The sequence below is a fragment of the Miniopterus natalensis genome, chromosome 8, assembly GCF_054644295.1.
Source record: "Miniopterus natalensis isolate mMinNat1 chromosome 8, mMinNat1.hap1, whole genome shotgun sequence".
NCBI classification, from domain to species: Eukaryota; Metazoa; Chordata; class Mammalia; order Chiroptera; family Miniopteridae; genus Miniopterus; species Miniopterus natalensis.
The window spans coordinates 53,731,913-53,755,317 of NC_142088.1; the positions used below are offsets into that span (position 1 = coordinate 53,731,913).

Here is a 23,405-nt window from a genome sequence, read left to right on the forward strand (position 1 = left end):
AGTCTCTACAAGTTAAAGAAGATTGAAATCAGATCAAGCATCTCAGATCACAATGGCATGAAATTATAAATCAACTACAGGAAACACTGAAAACCATCCAAATACATGAAATGTATTTTAATAAACACTGCCTTTATAATTATTCAAAGTGTGTGTGTATACATTTTTTGGCACACCCTGTATTTCTTGTTATCCTAGATTTACTGTAAAGTTGAGGCTATGTATTAAGTAAAGTACCATAAAACATTTATTTCTATAAAATGACATTGTATATCCATAGGTTATACAAATAGCATGTGTATGTGTCTTTTATATAGACAGATATTATGTCTATGTATTATATTGATAGATACATTATATAGATATGATTTATATATACATATACTACACACACATTTATTTCATACATATGGTATATTACATATGAGCTACAGTTTTTACAATAAATAAAGTCATAGTGATTGCTACATGTAATTAGAGGGACTTGGTTTTATACTGTAGCTAACATTGTTCTTAGTTCAAGGAGAGTTGTTAACCTTTAAAGAAAATATTTTTTTACCCTGACTGGGTGGCTCAGTGGGTTGGAGCACCATCCTGTGCACCAAAAGGTTGTAGTTTCTATTCCAGTCGGGGCACATGCCTAGGTTGCCACTGTGATCCCCAGTCAGGGCATGAACAGGAGGCCACCAATCAATGTTTCTCTCTCACATTGATGTTTCTCTCTCTCTCTCCCCTCCTTTCTCTCTGAAAATCAGTAAAAACATATCCTCAAGCGAGGATTACAAACAAACAAAAAACCATTTTTTCCAGTTGGTCCCCCAAGTAATATTCGTCTTAGAAGAAGGCTGCTATAGGGCTTGGGTAGTGGTGTCACTCATTTTTACCAGAAGATGAAAGATGCTAAATAGTGATATTCATCAACAATGCTTTGTGTATTACATATACAGTCTATCCTTTCTCATTTTCTAACTGTCTAAACAGTGTAATGCTAACAGAAAAGATGTTCTAATCCAACACTGAGATGAGGGAGCAATATAAAAAAAGAATGGAATTCACCATTCCCCTCAAAAGATGGGATAGCTCCATCTTAAATAATCGATGTTTAATTAATTGGTAACTTTCTCATCTTTCTAGCATGAAAGCTATAAACCTTTTTGCAATTACATACATCTTACTGTTGCATTCTCCCTTACTGTTGAAATGGAGGGAGTTAATCTTGTTCCCATCAGAGACAAATGTATTCTTGTCAGTGAATATCAGATCCCTTAAATCTACCTTAAAGACTTCACTGGTTTGGTCTTCCCCTTAATCGTCTCTTGAAACACGAATCACTTCCCTCATTACTAGACTATATCTACCTTCACATAATATTACCTAAAATCTCCTATCTTTCAAATAAGTTAAAAAAAAGAGATAAACAAATTTTTAAAAATTGCTAAATACAACAAAACCTGCATTCTTCAGTCCATATTTCTATTTAGCATCTTTTTTCTGTTTCCCCTCACTGTAAATAAACATAAAATTTGTATTGATATAAGTTGTTTCCCTTCCTCCATTTTAATCTATTTTTTTTTTTTTTTTTTTTTTACTCATTGTGAAATGCTCCATATTTCTGTAGCTTCCCCAAAATCGCCATGGGGAAAATCACAAATTTTTCCCTTGACGAATATACATCAGACTCCTTGGATTCTCCGAATTTCTATCCCACTACTTCACTGTTTATATATTTCACCTCTAAATTTCTATTTAAATGTTGGCCTTCATCATTCCTTATTCATTCTCTAGGTGGTCTTAGTTGTTCCTATTACTTGACACATGATCTGAAGGATCACAACCTCAACAGTGACATCTCAGCCCAGACGTTTTCTGTGTGATCCAGACTTGTAAATCCAAACATCTACTCGATACGTCCTCTTGCAGAGATCCTCATAAACATGTCTGAAGTGGAATTGTCGATTTATCCCATCTTGTCAGTCAGGTGTTATTTTCTTTCAGTCTTTTTAAAAATCATCAATATGTGGTGCCACAGTTCACCCAGGTGGTCAACCCAAACAAACAAAAACGCCAGAAACACCCAAAGCCCTAGAAGTCATCATTGATTTCTTTTTTTCTTTTATCACTTATATTCAATCCATCAACAAATCCTGGTGGTGCCATCTACAAAATAATTCTCAGTATATCATCTCCCTCTGCCTCCAGTGCCACCATTTTTGTCCTAATCACCAACATCTCTTGTCTGTCAGTTGCAACAGACTCCTAATTGTCTTGCTACTTTTACTGTTGCTCTCCTATGATTTGTTTTGTACTGAGAAACCAGAGTGGTCTTTACAAAATTTAGTCATTTCAGTTTACTTCCCTGCTTACATCCTCCAATGGTTTCTCATTGAACTATGAATATAAACAAAATCCTTTAGCAGGGCCTCTAAGACCCTACATGATTCTCTCCCTCTGCTAATAAACACTAGTAATATTGTCCTCTGCCATTTCCTAAAATAACAAATCACACACTCTTTCACACACCGAAGCCTCAGCACTTCTTTCCCTATACCTGGAATACAATTCTGTCTGCCTGTCATCTGACCGCCTCTTTCCCAAACTTCTCATCTCAGCTCAAACATCACCTCATCAGAGCGATCGTCTCTAACTGCCATACTTAAAGAGCCCCCACTCCAGTAACTTTCTGTTATAGCACCCTCTGTTTATTTATTTTGTTGCTCATCATAATCTGCAATTTATTTATTTGCTTGGCTATGCATTTTCCCCCCAACTAGAAGGTAGACCCTAAAAGGGTAGAGTAGAGATGTCCAGTCATCGTTGCAGCCCCAGAGCCAAGCCCAGTGCTTGTTACACAGTAGGTGTCACTGTATGCTGGTTGAATGGTACAATTAAGTACCGAGATTAACATAAAAAAAGACATACTGGTAGAATAATATGATTTAAGGGAACATATTTCGGAGCAATTTTAAATGGAATTTTTTACTGAAATATTTTTAGTAGTTTAATAAACTGATATGCACCTGCTGTTCGACATGCCTTGGGAATTGAGGAAGCACTTCGGAGGTCACAACACAAGTAAACATTAGAAATGATTGTTCTATAACAAACAATTCTGCTAAATAATTTTAATTTTTAATGTCTTATGAAAGAAACCATTTAGCCAAACTCACACTGTCTCACTGTTAAAAGCATGACTTAGGAAAGTACTTGGGTATTTGTACTGTGACCAAGCCATTCAGCAAGGTGCCCCAAATTCAGAAGAAATAGCATACGACATGTTCTACTTGAGAGGGAATTTAAGATTTTCTCTTTATTGTCAAGAATGCAGTGTTAGTGTTGAAACTTTCCCTCTTCTTCTACGCATTAAGCATAAATTAAGAATTTATCTCTTCCTTCACCCAAGTCATATAGGGGAACTGGTTTGTAGGCTTATGGATTCTATTGCTAAACATGTACACAAAAACAGAGAACGGTATCTAGTTTAAAATAATTTTAGAGCAGGGTTCCAATGACTTCTCTCCTTTCCTTCCTAATAGGCAAAAGTGAGGATATATGAAAGTGGTGATTTTTGGTTATCCTTCTAACTTGCAATGAGATTTTGTGTGTACATGTACAGGCATAATACAATAACGTTTGTGGATTTACAAGACTGAAGAAAAACCTGTCACTGATTTTGACTCTCACAGATGGAGGCAGTTCTTAAACACATTTAGGAGAGATAATAGAGGTGGAGGTAACTGTTCCATAACTCAGTGAACACTGGCCTGCGTTTTGCTTACGAGCCATAGTCTACTGACTCCTGGAACAAAGTGAGCACTTCTCCCATTGCCATCTGTGCTCACAGAATGTGTGGATAAACATTCATATGCTATTTCCTAGGTAAAGTCTCTCCCCAAAATCTGCACAAAAATGAAAAGATCAAGGTAGGAATACATAACATAATGCATTAATTAGAGCAATATAATCATAACAACATCCAGTTAATTTCAAAACAAAACATTTAATTGATCAGATCTTGACCAGGTAGTTATCATGTTCTTAATAGATGGTTCCCAGAAAAGAATATAGTTAAATATTGAAGTGAAAATAATTAAAAATGAGTGGAGTCCCCTATGACTATCACTATCATTTCCCTCAGTGCACCTTCAATACATGTTTTGGAAGGATGGAAGAAATGAAGGAAAGAAGGAAGAAAGAGTACGACACAGTTATTAAGAACTTGGGTTTTGCCCGGCCGGGCGTGGCTCAGCGGTTGAGCATCCACCTCGGATCCAGGCGATTGGGGTTCGATTCCCGGTCAGGGCACATGCCCGGGTTGCGGGCTCGATCAATGACTCTCTCATCATTGATGTTTCTCTCTCTCTCTCCCTCTTCTTTCCTCTCTCTGAAATCAATAAAGATATATTTTTAAAAAAGAAAAAAAAAGAACTTGGGTTTGGAAATAAGCAAATAGACATTTTCTAGTGACTCTGTCAATTACTATCTATGTATACTTGTGAAAATTATTTAAGTCTTCAAGGCCTTAATTTTCCCATTGAAAAAATAGGGGTAATAATTACACTTCCTAAAATCCCCATGAGATTGTGTGTATCAAACACTGCGCCTGACACTTCATATAGGAAGACGAAAATTGGTATATGCATATTACATAACTTTTATTGTTGTTGTTGTTCAGGGAAACAAACATCTGTAGATTATCTTTGCTTGTTAGAAATATTTTCTTTAAACCTTGGTGAGTTTTACCTTTTTCAGAATTACATTGTCTAAGAGGTTAGGTAAAGTGAGGAGTTTAAAAAATAGACAATTAGTCTACGATTAGAATACTACATTTTGTTCTCTGAAATTATTTTAGTGTCTGAACAAAGAGTATGCACTGAATAGAACATGATGTCTCATCCACATGAACACATGATGTCCAAATTACTTAGTATCATCGAGCATATCTGATTGTTATTTTCTAAGCTTCAACATATTAATACTTGAATGTTGTATTGCTCTCAAGTAAATTGGACCACGTATAAAATACAAACTGTCCTTTAATCCACAGAAGACCAAAACGAGTTAGTTACTTGTCTTTGTTCCCAGATATTTTTATGAGAGTCTTCTGATGATGGAGAAAGTTATTAATCAAAATGTAAAATGCTCATTGCTCATTTGATTTTCTTCCTGATTTTCTTCTCCCAGCTAGAAGACAATTAACTGACATACATTATTCTCTTCATGTTTCTGGCACCTGCATCAGTGACATTTTAATTAAGGTTCATACACTTCCTAAGCTTCGACTTTGCAATCTCAGTTCAAGTGCTACTATTGTTTCTAATTTTACAAGTGTTGTGCCAAAAACAAGCAGCTGCTTGTTTTTATACTAATCTTTATCCCCTCCTCCATCCCCTCCACACACACATACTATCTCTGGCACAAAGTCTTTATTTAATACAGCCTTAGTAAAACGACAATAATATGTCATGGAGGCACACAGCACAATGATTATGAGTGAGTAGGCTGTAGATCCCGAGGTCACATCCTAGCTCTGCCACTTATTAGGAGGGTGAACTCATCTTTCTGTGCTTCTGGTTTCAGGTAATAATGGGAGGCTAGACAAATTTGCAGGGTTGCCCTGTGGATGAAGGCAATCCAACATACATAAAGATACTTAACCTTTATGTGAAAGATGGATCGGAATGGAGCTAATAGGAGAGATTTATTAGGGGTTATTGCAGTAATCTAGGAAAGAGATGATGGCTTCAACCAGAGTGATGACAAAGAAAATAGAGAGTAGAGAGGAATGTAATAACTTGACTTAGTTTGGGGCATTAAAACTAAGCGTTAATGTATGTGCTTTCCCTTTCCATAGTGTTTTCCCTATTAGGCCCAACTCGTACAGTTCTTCAGGCAAACAGTTCCTATGCCAGCTTTCACTGATCTCAGGTTTTACTGACTCGGAGCATTTACACTTACCTCTGGACCACCTCACACCATTTAGTTCAATTCTATAGTTTTTCATCTTGTGAAATGTTCGTGTGTGTGTGTGTGTATATTACTTATATATGCATCACTCTTATCTCTCTAACCACATTATTATCATCACGTGTAATTTAAATCCATTTTGTGAAATTGGTATAACTCACATACAGTGAAGAATATCAGAACTTACATACATCATTCAATCAGCGTTTTCAAAGTAATACATATGATTGATTGAGATCGATACAGCAAAATCTGGAAAACATGACAAAGTGTGCACAAAATATACCTCATAAAATGGCATTAGGAACAAAATCGATTTTTTCTTAGTTCTGACAAAGAAAAAACTAAACCAAGATACTGATGGGCTAATTTTCAAATTATTTCTTTCTCTATTCATTGTTTGTTTCAAATAATCCCTGTCGGCGCTTCAATTATCCATTTTGTTGATACATACTCAAGTAGACTGATGACAAATCCTTTAGTTCTTACAAAGGAAACAAAGGCAGTGATCATACTCTGATATCATCCTAACATCTCTTTTAGACTTTGTTCACTGAGATCCTGAAGTCGCTACGATCCTTAACAGGCTGACACAAACACAAAAGGCATGAAAGTCATTATTCAAAAGGGGCAGGTTTAAGGGCTTCAGTAGGCATGAAACTTGCTAGTTATTCTCATAATTGTTTTGATTGGGGAACATCTTCTTTAATTGTTTGTTTGACTCTTGGCTTAGTTTTCACTTCAGAGTATAATTGGGGAGATTTATGTGATCTTGAAGAGGTCTCTAGAGCTGGATCATACTCTGATATCATTATAACATCTCAAGGTGAACTCCTATATCAAGCTGCTGTGACCTTTGAGTGCTCACCCCAGTTGTCAGAGATCATGGGTTCAACATGCCTAAAAATCCATCCAGTTCTTGATTATTGGATGCTTTGTTAAACAGAATTATTATTTGTATAAGAAATTGAAGAAAGCATCAGATTTGAAATAAGAAAGCTGGATTCTGGATTTAAAATGAACCCAAACTGATTGTAGAGTTTGGAACAAGACACTTAATCTTGAGAGTCCTCAGAAAATTCATATGTAAAAGGAAGGGAAGTGAGGTTGATATGGGCTAAGTTTTCTTCCATATTTCTAGGATTCAGATGAATCTCTCTATATGGAGTAAAAAACCACTTTTAGAGATATTTTCAGATGAGAATGATACAACACTCCAAAAATGTGTTTTTAAAAATTTTTTTAATTACAGTTGACATTCAGTATTGTTTTGTATTAGTTTAATGTGTACAGCATGGTGGTTAGATATTTATATATTTTATAAAGTGATCTCCCCAATAATTCTAGTGCCCACCTGACACCATACACGGCCATTACAATATTATTGACTATATTCCCTATGCTATACTTTATATCCCCATGACCATTTTGTAACTACCAACTTGTACTTTTTAAGCCCTTCACTTTTTTCACCCAGTCCCCAACCCTCTCTCTTCTGGCTACCCTGAGTTTGTGTTCTCTGCATCTGAGTCTATTTCTGTTTGGTTCCTTCATTTGTTTTGTTCTTTGGATTCCACAACAAGTAAAACCATATGGTATTTATGTTTCTCTGTCTGACTTTTTTGCTCACCATAATTCCCTCTAGGTCGCTAATGGTAAGATTTCACTCCTTTTCATGGCTGAGTAAGAGTCCATTGTACATATGTGTCACATCTTCTTAAACAAACAATCCAATTGACACTTCTCCAAAGAGGACATGCAGATGGCCAAGAGATATACAGAAAGATGCTCTATGTCACCCATCATCAGAGAGACGCAAATTAAAACCACAATGAGATATCACCTCATACCTTTCAGAACGGCTATAAGTCAACACAGGCTGGTGAGGGTGTGGAGGAAAGGGAACCCTCATGCCCTGTTGGTGGGACTGCAAATTGGTGCAGCCACTGTGGAAAGCAGTATGGAGGTTCCTCAGAAAATTAGAAATAGAACTACTTTATGATCCAGCAATCTACTTCTGGGTATTTATTCAAAGAAATCCCAAACAATGATTCAAAAACATATGTGCGTCCAAAGGTTCAATCAACTTTTTCCTACTCAGGGATGCTGACTTTATGTTAGCTATATTAGAAGTACATGATACAAATACCGTTCTCTAAGCAAGAGAAAGTACAAAAGATGACATCGTAAAACTTATTATGAGGCAATCAATGTGTTTTTCCCCATCAGACTTGGGAGTAACTCTATTTTAGAAAGGTCACAAATGTTACAACAACAACAACAAAAGGAAAACCACAAAGAACATTTGTCCACAAAATAGTTTTTCAAGAAATAGCCATATACTAGAGTAATTTGAATATTTTATTTTCACATTGGTATTAAATGTAGACAATTCTGAATTCTATCTAATATCACTTCACATATCCCATTAATTTGCTCTTAAAATATCCAATTACCAAGTACTTTCCTTTACAAAGTACTAATGATCTTAACTGAGAAATGAATCTCCTGAAAGCCTCAAATTCAAAATGAACCCTTTTATACCTAGTCAAAGAAGAGAGAAAAGAGAAAAATAGAGCAGAAACAAAGTAAAGTGTGGTTCTACTGGGTATGGCTTGAAGCGAAGGAACTATCTGGAAGTGCAACTGAGACAGTATGTGTATGAAACAGTATGTATCAGAGGTATAGTGAGGTGGTTGTGGTCACTGATGGAGTCTTTTTAACTTTGTCTCCCACTCCTCTCAAACACAAACGCCCATTCCCACTGTTACCCTGTCAGCATGTACATTCTACTTTCATCGTTGCCTCTCAGAAACTTTCTTTGCCTTGGAGCCTTCTGATCTTCAGAATTATCATGCATTATGTCCACTTCATTTCCCAGCATCAGGATAATTGTTACCTGTCATTATTCCACATTTTATTAGGACTGATGATATTGCAGAAATTCCCAAGTCCCCTTTAGCTATCAGAGCAACACAGTCCTATTTGTGTTATGGCAAATCTTCCATCTTTCGCTTAAATGACATGTATTCATCCAGCAGACAAGAAGCAGACAAGCTGTCTACCGGATATTGAAAATCCTAGGTAATATAAGGTGGCTCTGCTTAAGAAAATTAGTGTCTAGCTTTTCATATTTACAAAAAGTATTGCTCTTTTATTAGCAAAGATTGTCTCAAGCAGATAATTTTTAAAAAAGGAACACGAGAAATAATATGCAAGGCAGTAATAACTTTCCATCATTCAATAATCAATAATCTGAAAGTGTGATAAATACTGGAGGCTTGGGAAGTATTTTCAGTGCATTTAAGGGGAATATTAACTAAGACAGAAGTAGAACTTTTGAAATGTGTGCTTTCCTCGTTGTACAGTTAATCCTACAAATAAACCTCAACTGTGAGAGAACTGTATACAGATCATTTTTTAAAAAATGGATTGAAAGGACCTATGACTTATTAAATGATATCTGGGTCATATATTTTGCATTTTACATTGGTTCCCCCTGCCCTTGTCTGGCGATCTGACTGCCTGTCAGATATCAGTAATATCTGCTGCTTCTGGTCACATTGCAGCTCATGACACCTGCATGAGGCTGCCCTGGAGTTCATGCCAGAACGGTCCCCTTTGAGTATCAGTAGACCGCCTGGCACCCAGCTGCAGAGTGTGACAACATCTCTTGTTCTTTTATGGATGCCAGAGATGCTTAAAAACAATTTGGACTGGGTAAGGGGAGGAAACCTGGTACTTCAGAAGGAGTTATCCTTCAATTACTCAATTTGTCCATTTGTAAACTGTCCACCTCACCTAACTGCAGCTAGAGCCTTTTTTTTCTTCCAATAAAAAACTTCCTGTATAACCTGGGACGTGGTCACATGCCTTTCAAAAGTAAGACCCCGTGATGAATTCGAGGAGAGGGAAGGAACTCTCCCTTCTCTAGCATGTTCTCTTGGGCCTTGGCTGGCATCTATTCAGCAAATCCATACTGGCCATTGACTTTGTGTCAAGCACCGTGCTGGGCTCGGGGGCACAGAGAAGGAATCATAGAACATGGGCGCCTCTGTCTTTAAGTAGCTCTCAGGCCAGGCCAGCTGTGAGTATCAGAACCGAACATATTAAAGTCCAGTCATCAGTTCACGTTTTACAGTTGAAGAGTCATATCATGTCTATAAGAAAAGGACTGTTTTAAGAGATACTCGCCCCAACCATAATCCTTTCATGGACAGAGTTTTCTTTTCCATTTTTTAATCAGCTAGAGACATTTTGTTTCTTGTCAAGAACCTGAGATATTTTTATAGGAAGCTTTGCTTCAGATAAATACTTTCCCTAGGGAGCACATATAAAACTCTAATGCCATCAATGGAAAATTATGATTCCCTTCCAAAAATCATCTTGCTGGTATCATTTTTTTTTACTGTAAAATGTTTAGTGAGTTAAATGTGAAACATTTAAAAATATCCATATTAGTGTCACATCAAGAGCTCATGATAAATACCCACAAAACTCACTGTGAGAGAAGGTAATCCTCTACACTTTGACAGTTTTTTATTTTAAAAAATAATAGATTGGTAGTAATCAATGCAGGTTACATTACACATTAGAAGAAGAGTAAAGAAATGACCATTTAGCAGGTTACTTCGCTCACTTATCAGTCACAAATGAGGACAGTGCAGTGCAAAGTTTACTTCTCCAGATACGATGCTTGAAGCATGGTGAAGATAATTCCCTCACCTCTGTTTCATCAGAATTGCAAGGTGTCATTCTTGTGACATTTAAAGGTTGTTTAATAGAGAATATCAATGCTTTTTCATATGCTTGCAGAAGCAGCTATGTCTAATCCCAAATTTTCCCCTTTCATCAAGCTCCGATTTCAATCCCATCCTCTCTATAGTCCCTCGCTTTCCACTTTTCTTGAGTCTCAAGAACACCTGACCTGACTTTCTATTCATTCCCTCCTTGAATCATCTCATGATGCCTTCACTTCTTCTTTGCGTTTTAGGAAAGAGAGCCAAGCCTCCTTTCCAGAGTTAAACCCTGTCCTTGGGAACTTGAGCTCAGAAGAGAGGACTCGTAGGCTGGGAACAGAGGGCGTGGGCTTGATGTTCAGTCCCGCCAATTTCTAGCCACATCACTTAGTTTCCTTGAGACTCAAAACCATTAATTACAGAATAAGACAATAATAACAACTCATTCACAGTGTTCTGGTGAAGAGGTAATGACGTAGTAAGCCTAAACCACATTGAAAACTAAAAAGCGTTACAGGGTTATACTTTATTATCTCAATGATATCCTTCCAATGCCTGAAGGCACTGACCCATCAATTGTCCCTCCCTCTTTCTTTTCCAATATCCCCTAGGCTGTCAAAATTTCCTACCAGCTTATATTTTACTTCATTCCCTATGATAAAATAAAATAACAAATATAACATAAAAGAATGATAAAATAAAATAACAAATATAATTACTAGTCATATTTACCCTTTAAGTTACTATGTGTTTTCCTTCCTACTTGCTGGAAAACCTCTTTAAAAGTTTTTCTTTCCTCTAAAAACCTTGACAATCCAATATTCTTAACATCTTATATTCTAATATTTTCATTCTGTCACCTGAACCTGCTCACAAAGCTTTTTAGGAGCTTTCATTTTTCTTCCTTACTTCCCTGCAACATTTGACACTGTTGACAATCACCGCAGCTTTCTAAGTTTTTGTGATATATTTATTCTTCCCTGACAGCTTTGCCTGAGCATTCACTTTCTCTTCTCTCTCCCACCCCTAAATGTAGGTGCTACCTAAGGACATGCCTTGCTGTTCTGCTCTTCCTATTTTCTTTCTTGGCAAACCCATCCGCTCTCATACACTCACTTAATTATAAATTCCCAAAAGCTAGTTATCAATGTGTCACCTCTCTTATACTTTGCCTCGGCTCTGCAACACATTTCCAACTTCCTTAGGTACATCTTTAACTTTCCATGACCTTAAAGAGTCAAGAGTTTCCATTCCATTCTCCAAATATGAAAAGAAAGCTTGTAGTCCCTGAGGTCATCTTCAACAGGGCCAGAGAAATGATCGAGGAGCATGGGTCTTTCATCAGGTCTAATTACTATTCAAATATATCATTACAGGATTGGTGGGGAGCACTTTGCTCTTAAACCGTTTATAGATTCTTATCTAAATTCAGGAATTCCAGAAGTTACGATTGCTTAAACCCAAACAGCTTTGTTTGACCACTTAAAAATACAGAATATAAAGTTGGCCAGCCAATGAAAAAACAGAACTTAAAAATATAAATAAAAAATTGGTTGACCAATTAAAATAAAATAAAAATTACAAGATTGAGACTGTATATTGCTGAACTATAAAGTAATGAAATGGATAAAAAATGAAGTCAAGCCTTTGACAATGGAGTAGAGTATGCAGAAACACATTTTAGTATTCAGGCACATCATGGTGGCAACCGAGGAGAGCTAATAACTCTACACCAAAATTTTTATTTCAATTTCAGCATATTTACAGTGTAAACCTGTGGCTAGTTTTAACAATTAAATATTTTAAGAATACATAATTCATCATGTTTGAATAATTGCATATGTAATGAAAACAGTTAAGTTGGATTTAAGGATAATTTTAAAAATCTACAACTACCTTTTCAATGGTACTTAAAACTCAGTGTTATTGGTGCTGAATACACCTGAACACATGGATCAAAGTCTTCCCTTAACATTATCGCACACCCTCAAAAGGATCATTCTTAGTTATCTTAAATCTGTTATTGCTGAAATCATTTAGCCTTATTTAAATAAATCTCATAATTGGTTTCCTTTTTTAACTACATTTCTGGTTGACTACAACAGCGAAACGAGTGGTAGTCATGTGCTTAAGACAGGCATCACTAAGTTGACAGTATAATCATAGCTTAAGTTGTTGCACATTTAGTGCAATAGTTACCATAGAGATTTAAATTTTGCTCTTTAACAAAAAGTATATGAATTCGATTTTGAATGCATTAATTTTGGCTGGCAAGGTGCACAAAGTTTCCTAATGGAATGAACATGTACAGAAACAACATTTTTGTGATTTTATCTTAGAAATCTTAAAGGCATCAGATATAGGTATCTAAAATAAGAGGTTCAATTTCTTGAGTTTTTAATGGGTAAGTCATTAACTCTGTCATTTGCATCCTACTTCTGCAAAATATATATTTAATGGCTTAGTAATACTTCATTCATATAATTTTCACGAGAAAAAATAAAATGAAGGGGGCATCAGATATTCTAGCCTGAACTCGGGTATGGCTCAAAGCACAAAGGAGAATCACGGGCTTATAGACTGTACACTGAGAGCTCACCCATTTCTAGCCCCCGTCCTTCTGCTGTTTTTAAAACCCTTGGATTTTTAATTTATAAATTCTTCCCTGATTTTCCTAGACTACAGAAATCTTTTCCACTTTTGAATGTCATGCACTTTATATCTGGACCTTCAAATGATACCTAGACCATATTTTACCGTCTAAACTAATCGAGATCAAGAGCCATATCTTGTCTGTATACCACTCACAGTGTTTAGTACGGGTCTACATATATATATTTATATTGATTGATGGTTAAAATGAGGAGAGACTGATATTTGAGTTCCATACAGAAGTAATCTAAAATATAATGCAAACATTTCAGAATGCATTAAAGATAAACAACAAATTTATGGGGGGAAATTCCAAGGTCATTATGATAACATGTGTAAAAGAATTCTATGAAGTGCTATTCAAATATAAAGCCTCATCAAAAAATAAACTCCTAGAGAGCATGGCCTGGCCTGCTTTCTTCACTTCTACATCTCTAGTTCCTAGCACAGTGCTTGGTAGATAGTATGTGTCTACTAACTATCACTGAATAAATCAATCAACCAAATATTGTCCTACAGAATGACTTATGCTTTAGCCCTTGAATAAGAATGCTTCCCCTCTCCAAAAGCTTTAAGATATCTGTGATCCCATAGACTTGGAATGAGAGAATTCAGCTCGTCACTTCACAGCTGCACAAGGCTTCTTGCATTTACTCTATCTTGCATGAAGCTATCTTGAACAGGATCCCCCTACCCCACCTTGCACAGCTGGATTCTTCCTGTCAGTCTGAACTCAGCTAAAATGCTTTCTTAGAGATTTTCCCTGACCTCTTTGAGGCAATGCAGTGCTCCATCTCTCATTTTGTTTTCTTCAAAGCACTTGTCTTTATCTGAAATTAACAGACTCTTTCTCCCGTTTACTCATTTATTGTCTATAATCTCCCAACAGCATAATCTCATGAGACCAGGGACTGTTGTCTGTCTTCAACTGTGTCTACCTTTTTACACCCAACTACTAACAAATATTCTAAGTAAATTAGTAATTCTCATTTAATCAAACACAGTATATATAAGTGATTCTGGAAATTTCAAAACTAGACATTTTTTGGAAGTTATTTAACGTCTCATTTCCATAAGAAAATATGGAACTTTAATTTGTAAAATAAATAGCTCAAAGTCAATACAAGGCACCACATGTTAGCTACAAAAAAAAAAAAAAAAAAAAGTTAAACATTTTATGAGAATATTTTAGGTGCATTTCAAATGTAAATAAGCAGGATAATTGCCTTAATTCTCAGTGCCGTTTTGTATGCTTAAGTACACTTAATGGGAGGTTTCAGTAAATTTTGGCCATCACAAATGTTACCTTTCTGTACAATAATCCTCAGCACATTTAATTTCTTCAAGTAGCTTTTTTTATTGCTATAAATTTGAACAGTTAAATTGAGGTCCTGTATATTTAGGGTCAGGAGGATCATAAAGATTTTTAAGGTTAATGCAGGTGTGTGTTGAGTATGTGCACATTAGCAGAGAAGGATCAGCAAACAGTCACAGAACCAGAGTGTGCCTCCCAAAGGTCACATTTCAGGTCTTTATATCTAGTAATGATTCTTGGTTTCTAAATGTACTGAAACTCACTAAAAAACCAGGAATACCAGGCTTATTGCTATACACAGGGAAGTTCTGCTTAGTATGTTTGAAACACGACGGTATTTGTGAAAGAGCAACATTTTATCATAGTTCAGAAATCAAGTCCCTCTTTCATGTAACTTTATTTCCACTCAATGGTTTAATTCAAGAAGCAGAATAGCCCTGGCTGGTGTTGCCCAGTGGTTGCAGTGTTGGCCCATACACCAAACGGTCTCTTGTTTGATTCCCGGTCCAGGGCATGTATCTGGGTTGCAGGTTCAATCACAGCCCAGGTTGGGGTGCGATCAGTAGGCGACCAATCAATGAGTCTCTCTCACACTGATGTGTCTGTCTGTCTGTCTGTGTGTCTCCCTCTCTCTCTCCTCCTCTTTCACTCCCTTCCATTCTCTTTACAAAGCAAAAGGAAAAATATCCTTGGGTGAGAATTAACCAACCAACCCCCCCCAAAATCACAAAAAAACAAAAAACAAGAAGAACAAAAACTTAGAGTGATCTCCCAACAAAATTTATTTCCAATGTATACTTTTGAATAAATCCTGTAAAAATGTCATTCACCTTTGCTTTATATGTTAAGGGAAATGAAAATTTATTTTTTACACATTCATTTTATATCATTTTCACTCCATTTCTTTCCTTTTATGCATTTACTTCCCATGCATCTTCCAGGGTTTCATAATTCCCTAATTCTCTTAAATATCCAAGTCTCATCTCCTTTAGGATGTCTGGTGAGAATCACTCAGCATTCATCTGCAATAGAGACCACTTACGCTATAAACTTTTTAAATTCATATGTTTATCACTATATCCTTTGCACTAACTACTACTAGAGACTTGCATTCTGAGTTTCATATATAATATTAACACTTACATAGACTCACATACATATAAATTTAGATATCGACAGATAGATATAAACAGATAAAGAGTAGAGAGCATAGGTTAGACATTAGAGTATATTTGCAGGCTGATAAGTATTCCATGTTTACATTCTGCAGAGAAGCACTCATATGATCAGACTGTGAGGTCATGAAAAAGAGCAGTGAATGTAACTGATTCAAGACAGCATTAAATTGTGAGTGTTACTGACAACCCAAGAAATGTGTTTCTTTAAAAAAATCACTTTAGGAGATAATTAAGTAACTGTAAAGGAGAACCAGCGATTAATAACAAGTTCTAGTGCACCTGAAACTCCTACAATGCCTTATATGTCCATAAGTATAAGTATGTCTCCATGTAGTATGTTTGCAAGGTGAAGCATTACGTCTATGACTACTCAATATAAATATTCTCATATTCTGGTTTTGTGAACCAGAAAGTTTTAATGAAGAGGTAATCAAAGTTACCAAGCCTTAGGCTATTATAATTTTAAAAGCAAAATGAGTTCTGCTAACGTTAGCTAACATTCTCCTAAAGTTTGATTAATGTCTAATTTTCCTGTTGTTCATTTATTTTTTCTAAAGGAGCATATGAAATCAGGTATTTATTGTAGTTAACATTCAAAATAAAATTCTAACACATTTATTTTGGAAAAATAGAGTCTTCTATAGACATCTAAATTAAATATGATTATATGGCTCCTACTGACCCAATGCTTTAAAATATATGCAACAGATGTAATACCATCTTTAGAAACAATGTCTCAGCTATCTCTTACCTAGAGGTATTTTTTCTGTGATTTCAATTAAACAAAGAATAAAGAGATTGAATAAGATATGTTTAAACAATGGATTAAGGTAGAGTGGTGGCGCAGATGACAAATAATCTAACTGTAAGCACAGAAACTAAAAATTCAAGCCATTTGCAACGTGCTTAGGTTTACTCTGCACCACACAGGTAACCAGAGAGGAGTGTGCTGGGCAGTTTCATTAATATTGGCTTATATTCTTTTCTTCTTTTTAAAATCTTTATTGATTTCAGAGAGAAGAAGCGAGAGGGAGAGAGACAGAATCATCAATGATGAGAGTCATTGATCGGCTGCCTCCTGCACGCCCCCAACTGGGGGTCGAGCCCCCAACCCGGGCCTGTGCCCTGACCGGGAATCGAACCAGGATCTCCTGGATCCTAGGTTGATGCTCAGGGCCTGAGCCAGCCCAGCCGGGCAGTTTATATTCTTTAAGGAGGCTATACATGAACATGATGTCAGTTTATAACCTTTTGGACTTTTTTTTAAAGAAGCCAATAAGGGTACATATTTTCAATTATAAAATGAGTAAGTCCTAATGTACAGTATGGGGACTATAGTTAATAATACTGTATGAAACACAGGCATGCCTCGAAGATATTGCGGGTTCATTTCCAGACCATCACAATAAAGTGACTATTGCAATAAAATGAGCCCCATGAATTTTTTGGTTTCCCAGCACATATAAAAGTTGTTTATACTATGTTGCAGTCTAATAAGTGTGTAATAGTAGTATGTCTAAGAACAATGTACAGACCTTAATTAAAATATACTTTATTGCTAAAAAGTGCTAACCAACATGTGGGCCTGTTAGAAAAAATGGTGCCAGTAGACTTGCTCTGTGCAGGGTTGCCACAAACCTTCAATTTGTAAAAAATGCAATATCTGAGAAGTGCAAAGGAGCAAAGCACAATAAAACAAGGCATGCCTGAGAGTAGGTCTTAAGTGTTCTTGCCACACACACACACACACACACACACACACACACACACACACACACACAGCAACTATGCGAGGTGATGGATGTGTTGATTAGCTTGATTGTGGTAACCATTTCACAATACAGTACAGGGTAGGCAAAAGTAGGCTTAGAGTTGTGAGTATGCAAAACAGAGTTTATTTTTGTATTCTTATTTATCAACTGTATTATTTTCTATGAACTGAAAAACCTCCTTTTGCCTACCTAAAGTAAATCATCACATTGTAAAACTCAAATATACACAATTTTTAGTTGTCAATTATACCTCAGTAAAGCTGGGAAAAAGAGAAGCTAATAAATCTCTGTATTAACATTAAAAGTGCTTTATCCTATTTAAAGAAAAGTGTTCCACAAAACCATTTCCACCAAAATTGTGGATAACATGAACTTAAATTCACTTCACTGCAATTTTTCTATTAAAGTCTGTTTTTTATGACCAAACAAATAAAACAAAAACAGTCAAGTTTGAAACATAGACAGAAAATCCATTATGCTCAGATTTGCATGAATTATGTGGTGTGTTTTTTTTTTAAAAAAGGCAGAGTTCTAAAAGAAATAACTAGACTTTTGTCTAAGTTTATTTCTGTCTAACATATTATGATCGACATGTTCACTTATCAAATTTCAAACTGTGTGGACACTTCTAGAAAATTCTTTACTTTCAAAAAACCTGGATACTACAATCCCCAAAAGTCTACAAACTTCTTTGCTTCATTTACCATACTATTCTGTTCAATAAAAACGTCTGCCTTTCATTTTTCCATTATTTATGATGTCAGCTTCCATTTCTTTTTCACTTCATTGCTTGTGCAATTTGGAAATAAGTGGATTTCACATCATAGGACATTTCACTTGGTTATATCCTTCAGATAAATATACTGCTGTTTTCACTGTGATATTAAAGACAAAGAAAAATGAATCATTTAAAGTAAATTCTATCCTGTCAATTAAAATTCTGGTTATTGACAAAGCAGCTTCCAATTTTTAAGGGTAATAATAATAAAACTAATATTTCTGCAGTGCAGTATAATTTATTTTAAAACTTCAGTAAGTATTATCTCAATTCCACACAGTTTGTCTTAAGAGGTAGATCATTAGAATCAGATCAGTAGGGTATTGAAAAGTAAACAGGCTAAGGCGCACTGAGGATCTAGACTAAAGTGTACCTCTGCGGTTGAGGACACCATCAATTACATTTTCCCTTCATTTGTTTCTCTTTGTAGGATGCCAGCAGAGTGTGTGTGTGTGTGTGTGTGTGTGTGTGTGTGTGTGTGTGTGTGTGTGTGTTGCTTTAACATTTTAACAGCTTTATTGAAGTATAATTAAAATACATAACACTGATTATATTTAAATTGTACCATTTGATGAGTTCTGGCTTATGTGAAACCCCTGAAGCTATCACCACAATCAAGGTAACAAATATATACATTATCCCCCAAAGTTTTCATATGCCCCCTTGTAATTCCCTCCTTCCACCTCTAGTCTCCCACCCCAATATGCAGTCCATAGACAACTTATCTGCTTTTTGTCACTTATCTGTTTTTTGTCACTGCATTAACTGAAATTTTATATAAATTGATTCAAATGCTATGTAATCTTTTTGTTTGGCTTGTTTCATTCAGTGAAATTATTTTAAAATTCGCAATGTTGCAGGCTGTATCAATCAGTAAGTCCTTTATTTTCTGAGCAATAGTATTCCATTAGTGGACAAACCTCAGTTTATCCATTCACCCTTTGATGGGCATTTGGATTGTTTCTGGCTTCTGGCTATTGCAAATAAAATATGAACATTAGTGTATATCTCCTTGTATGGACATATGTCTTTCTTTCCTTTGGATAAATACTTAGGAGTTGCTTGAGAAATGGTCAACCTTTTGCAGCATCATGGTACCATTTTACATTCTCACCAACATGGCCCTTTCTAATTTTAGTCTTTCTAATAGATGTGTAAGGTTATCTTATTACAGTTGTAATTGTATTTCTCTAATATTAAGGATTTTCCCGAGTGCTTATTTGTCATTGATATGCCTCCCTTAGTGAAGTGTCCATTCAAATCTTTGCAACCTTTTCATTCAGTTAATTGTTTTCTTATCACTGAGTTCTGAGAGTTTTGTTTTGCTTTTTTTGAATACAAGTTCATTATCAGATATATTGTTTAACAGCTTCTTCCTGTCAGTGACTTGTCTTTTAATTTCTTAACAGTGGCTTTGGAGAACAATACTTTTCCATTTTGATAAAGTTCATTTTATCAATTTTTTACTTTTATGGGTTGCAAAGTTTTTCTCCAAAGTTTTTAGAATATTAAAATTTTAGGTTTTACATTCTGAATTAACTTTTTATATTGTGTGAAGTACATATTTAATATATTTCATATACATGGATATCTAGTTGATCCAGTACTAGTTATTAAAAATACTATCCTTTCTCCACTGAATATATTTGCATATTTCATTAAAATCAGTTGTCCATATGCATTGGGTATATTCCAGATTTTCAGTTTGGTTCCATTGTCTGTCTTTTTTCCCCCTTGCCAATATCACAGAGTCTTAATTGTTATAACTTTATAATACATTTTGGAATAATGTACTGTCAGTTCTCTAACTTTTTTCTTTATCAAAGCTTTTATAATTATCTGTATCTTTTGCATTTTCAGACTGATCAGCTTGCCTTACTCATTTTTGAGGCCTCAGCATCTAGACCGTGTAAAGCATGTACTGTCTGTTCAAAATGTGTTTTCTCCGTAATGGTTGAGCTGGATATTAGTCTCAGGTCTTCTGATGTAAATCTTCAACATAGTCTCATTTCATTAAGTCACACATCTTTTCATGAAACTAGTCCTTTGTTATATGTTGTTCCAGCATTTTCTCTCACTATCTTCCTCAGTTAGGGTACTAGTCATTAAGGAAACAATTCTATTCATATCATGGAAAGGAAAATAAACACCAATCAAAATTGTCTAATGAAAAGCAAAATATATAGGTTGTTTCTAATGAAATCTTATGGAAACTAAAGTCAATGATATGTTTTAAAACAACTGAAAAGCAGTCATGAATACTCTACTTCTTAATAATCTCAAGCAACCAATCACAGTAAACCTCCTGTCTCATTTTCTAGGGATCCGATCATATTTGGGGCCACCAGTTGCATTCACTCTGCACCCCTGGTATCTGCATCAAATATTATCAACTTTCCAAATTTCATATTCTCAAATCTTCCTTTTTGATACATTTATACCTTTTCACATGCATTTCCTGATCACATGCTTCTGTTGTATCATATTATTCCACTAAATTACTCCCTAACACATCCTGCAATCAGACGAAGAGCACCCATCCAATATGGGAGCTATGGATTGAAAGGCATGGGGGTCCACTGGCCTGGAATCAAGCTTAACAGGAGAGAGAAGAGAGGCGAGTAAGAACCTCAGGAAAGGAGGGGAAAAGGTGGGTGGCAGGATTGCAGGTGACAGGGATATCACTGTGTTGACTTCCCCCTGGGCAACCTCAGGAAGACTGGTTAGTGACCACGCAGGCCCTCTCACTGCGATAGCTAAGGCTGCGAGCAAACTGCTTTTAAGCTTTGAATTCCTTCCTTCCCCTTTTCTCTTTTCTTTTTCTTATCTGTCATCTCTTACTTTTAGCACTTTCAGAACCACACCAAGTAAAAAGGTTGGGTCCCCAAATGTCCCCAAAGATTGTTCAAAGATGTATCATGTGCCTGATGCAGGAAGACACCCCTGAGTATGGTACTAAGTCTGCAGAGCAAGTTGCAATAGACTGTAAGTATGTAAGCAAATCCGGGAAGAATAAAATTCCATTGATTAATGATGTTTTCAGCCATCTGACTATAAGAAAGGTTTATAGGCAAAAATTTTATAACTAGGCCATTCTAGTGCTTCTAAAATAATTCAGATTACGCAGGATCCATTAAGTTCCACACTATATACAATCAAAGTAATTCTTATCTTCAATTTTGAACATTTTCTTACAGAACATCAGATATATTGTGTAAGTGGAAAACAAACTTTACGTTCTAAAGTGTGTATATATATATCATAGATAAACATATCTAAACTATTACTTTCATTGCACAAATAATTTTGTCAAAACAATAGTGTTTTGAATATTTTATGTTAAATTCTAAAAAGGAAAAAACAGCACAATTAACTTATTTCACTTAAAAATGATAAGTGGTTTGAAGAAAAAAGCAGTATGTTAGCACTTAGTTGGTAGTATGAAAGCACATTTATATGTCTGTATTTTAAATTTATCAATGACAAAATGTTAAAATTATTCATATGCTTCCTAACATCATATATATGAGGGATTAAACTTTAATTTTTATTAATCTGGAAGGTCATTTGATAAGTGAATTTTCATTATTTAAACTGATTCATCCAACAATGTCTGTGATAGTAAAAGTAGTCATGCTCCATACAGAACTATCCAGAATTCCCTTCACCCAGGTTATTCTTAAAGTAACTAGAGAATAACCTCAGGCAGCACTTACAAATTCAGATAACACAAATACTTCAAAGTTTCAGTTCAAAAATACAAACTGATTTTATAGAGAACTGTTTTATTGATAAAAAATAAAGCCTTCTTTATTTCAAACACTGAAAGACCTAGTGTCTTTATATTATGAATAAAATAATTATTTTTTAAAACTTTTAAAAATACCTAAAATTTCCCATTTAACAGTAAATATTGCATGCAGAAGACTCTAGCTAAGCTTCTAAATAAGTATGAAAATGACCAACTGATCAGTAATTTGCATCACTTCACAAAAATGTCTGACAGTAAGTGACTAGGTCTATATGTGCATGCAACAGCATAGTATGTTCAGAGTCAAAAAATAAAGGAAAATGCAATTACCCTAAAAGACATTTCAAGATTCTCTCCACCCCAGATATCCATTCCTGCATCGTAAGTTCCTATCTCTTCAAAGTAGTTTCTGTCAATAGAAAATAGGCCACCAGCCATAGTAGGGGTCCTAGTTGAAAAAACAAAACAAAAAGAAAAGAATATCTTTTGAAAACAATATGTGGAGTTTAATGAGACTGTAGCAAATATTTTTGAGACATTTTACATTAAAAATAATAGTACTCAAAAATCTCAAACTGAAAACATAAAGCCAAGGTGCAAAAGGTTTTAAAATAATTAAATAGTATTTTATCATATTTTCTGTAAAACTGAATTTAAGTTAGCCTCTTTTTCTTATAAGTGATCATCCAGACACATGAAAGGAACAGCGGGCACTTAAGAGGGGGCATCTCTAGTCCTTCTTAAAGCCAAAGCAAAGAGAAGTTAGTGCTCTCTGTACTACCCTTTAAGAGATTACTGGTCATGAAACTACCAGTTGTGATCCTTTGTCATCTAATTATAAATCATTTTAATGTGAACTCTAGAAACTTGTGAAAATGGTTTTTCTATGAAAAGATCTATAACCTATTTAAATATGAAAAATATTAAATGTGATAAAATGTTTATAGACAGTATCTAATGAGAATTACAAAAGTTTTTTTTAAGTTTCTTTATTGTTTCTTTCTTTATCTTTATTGTTGAAAATATTACAGATGTCCCCTTTTTACCCCCATTGATCCCCTCCATCCGGCATCCACCCCACCCCCAGGCCTTCCCCAGACCAATGTCTGTGTCCATGGGTTATGCTTATAAACATATAAGTTCTTTGATTAATCTCTTAATCAAAAGTATTTTTAAACATCAGAGCTTTATATCTAAACCCTTATTCTTCCCTTTACCTAATTAAAATGATATAATCAATCATATAGCCCTGGATA

At 35.3% G+C, this 23,405-nt stretch overlaps 1 protein-coding gene across 2 annotated transcripts in view; it reads right to left on the reverse strand.

Annotated features, from left to right (window-relative positions):
• Positions 1 to 23,405, reverse strand: part of GALNT13 (polypeptide N-acetylgalactosaminyltransferase 13) — a 417,254-nt gene that overhangs the window by 131,751 nt on the left and 262,098 nt on the right. For both annotated transcript variants that reach the window (XM_087819844.1, XM_087819845.1), the window contains exon 8: positions 22,480 to 22,597. In XM_087819844.1, coding sequence (XP_087675970.1) covers positions 22,480 to 22,597 — 118 coding nt within the window. The remainder of the gene's footprint in view (positions 1 to 22,479; positions 22,598 to 23,405) is intronic.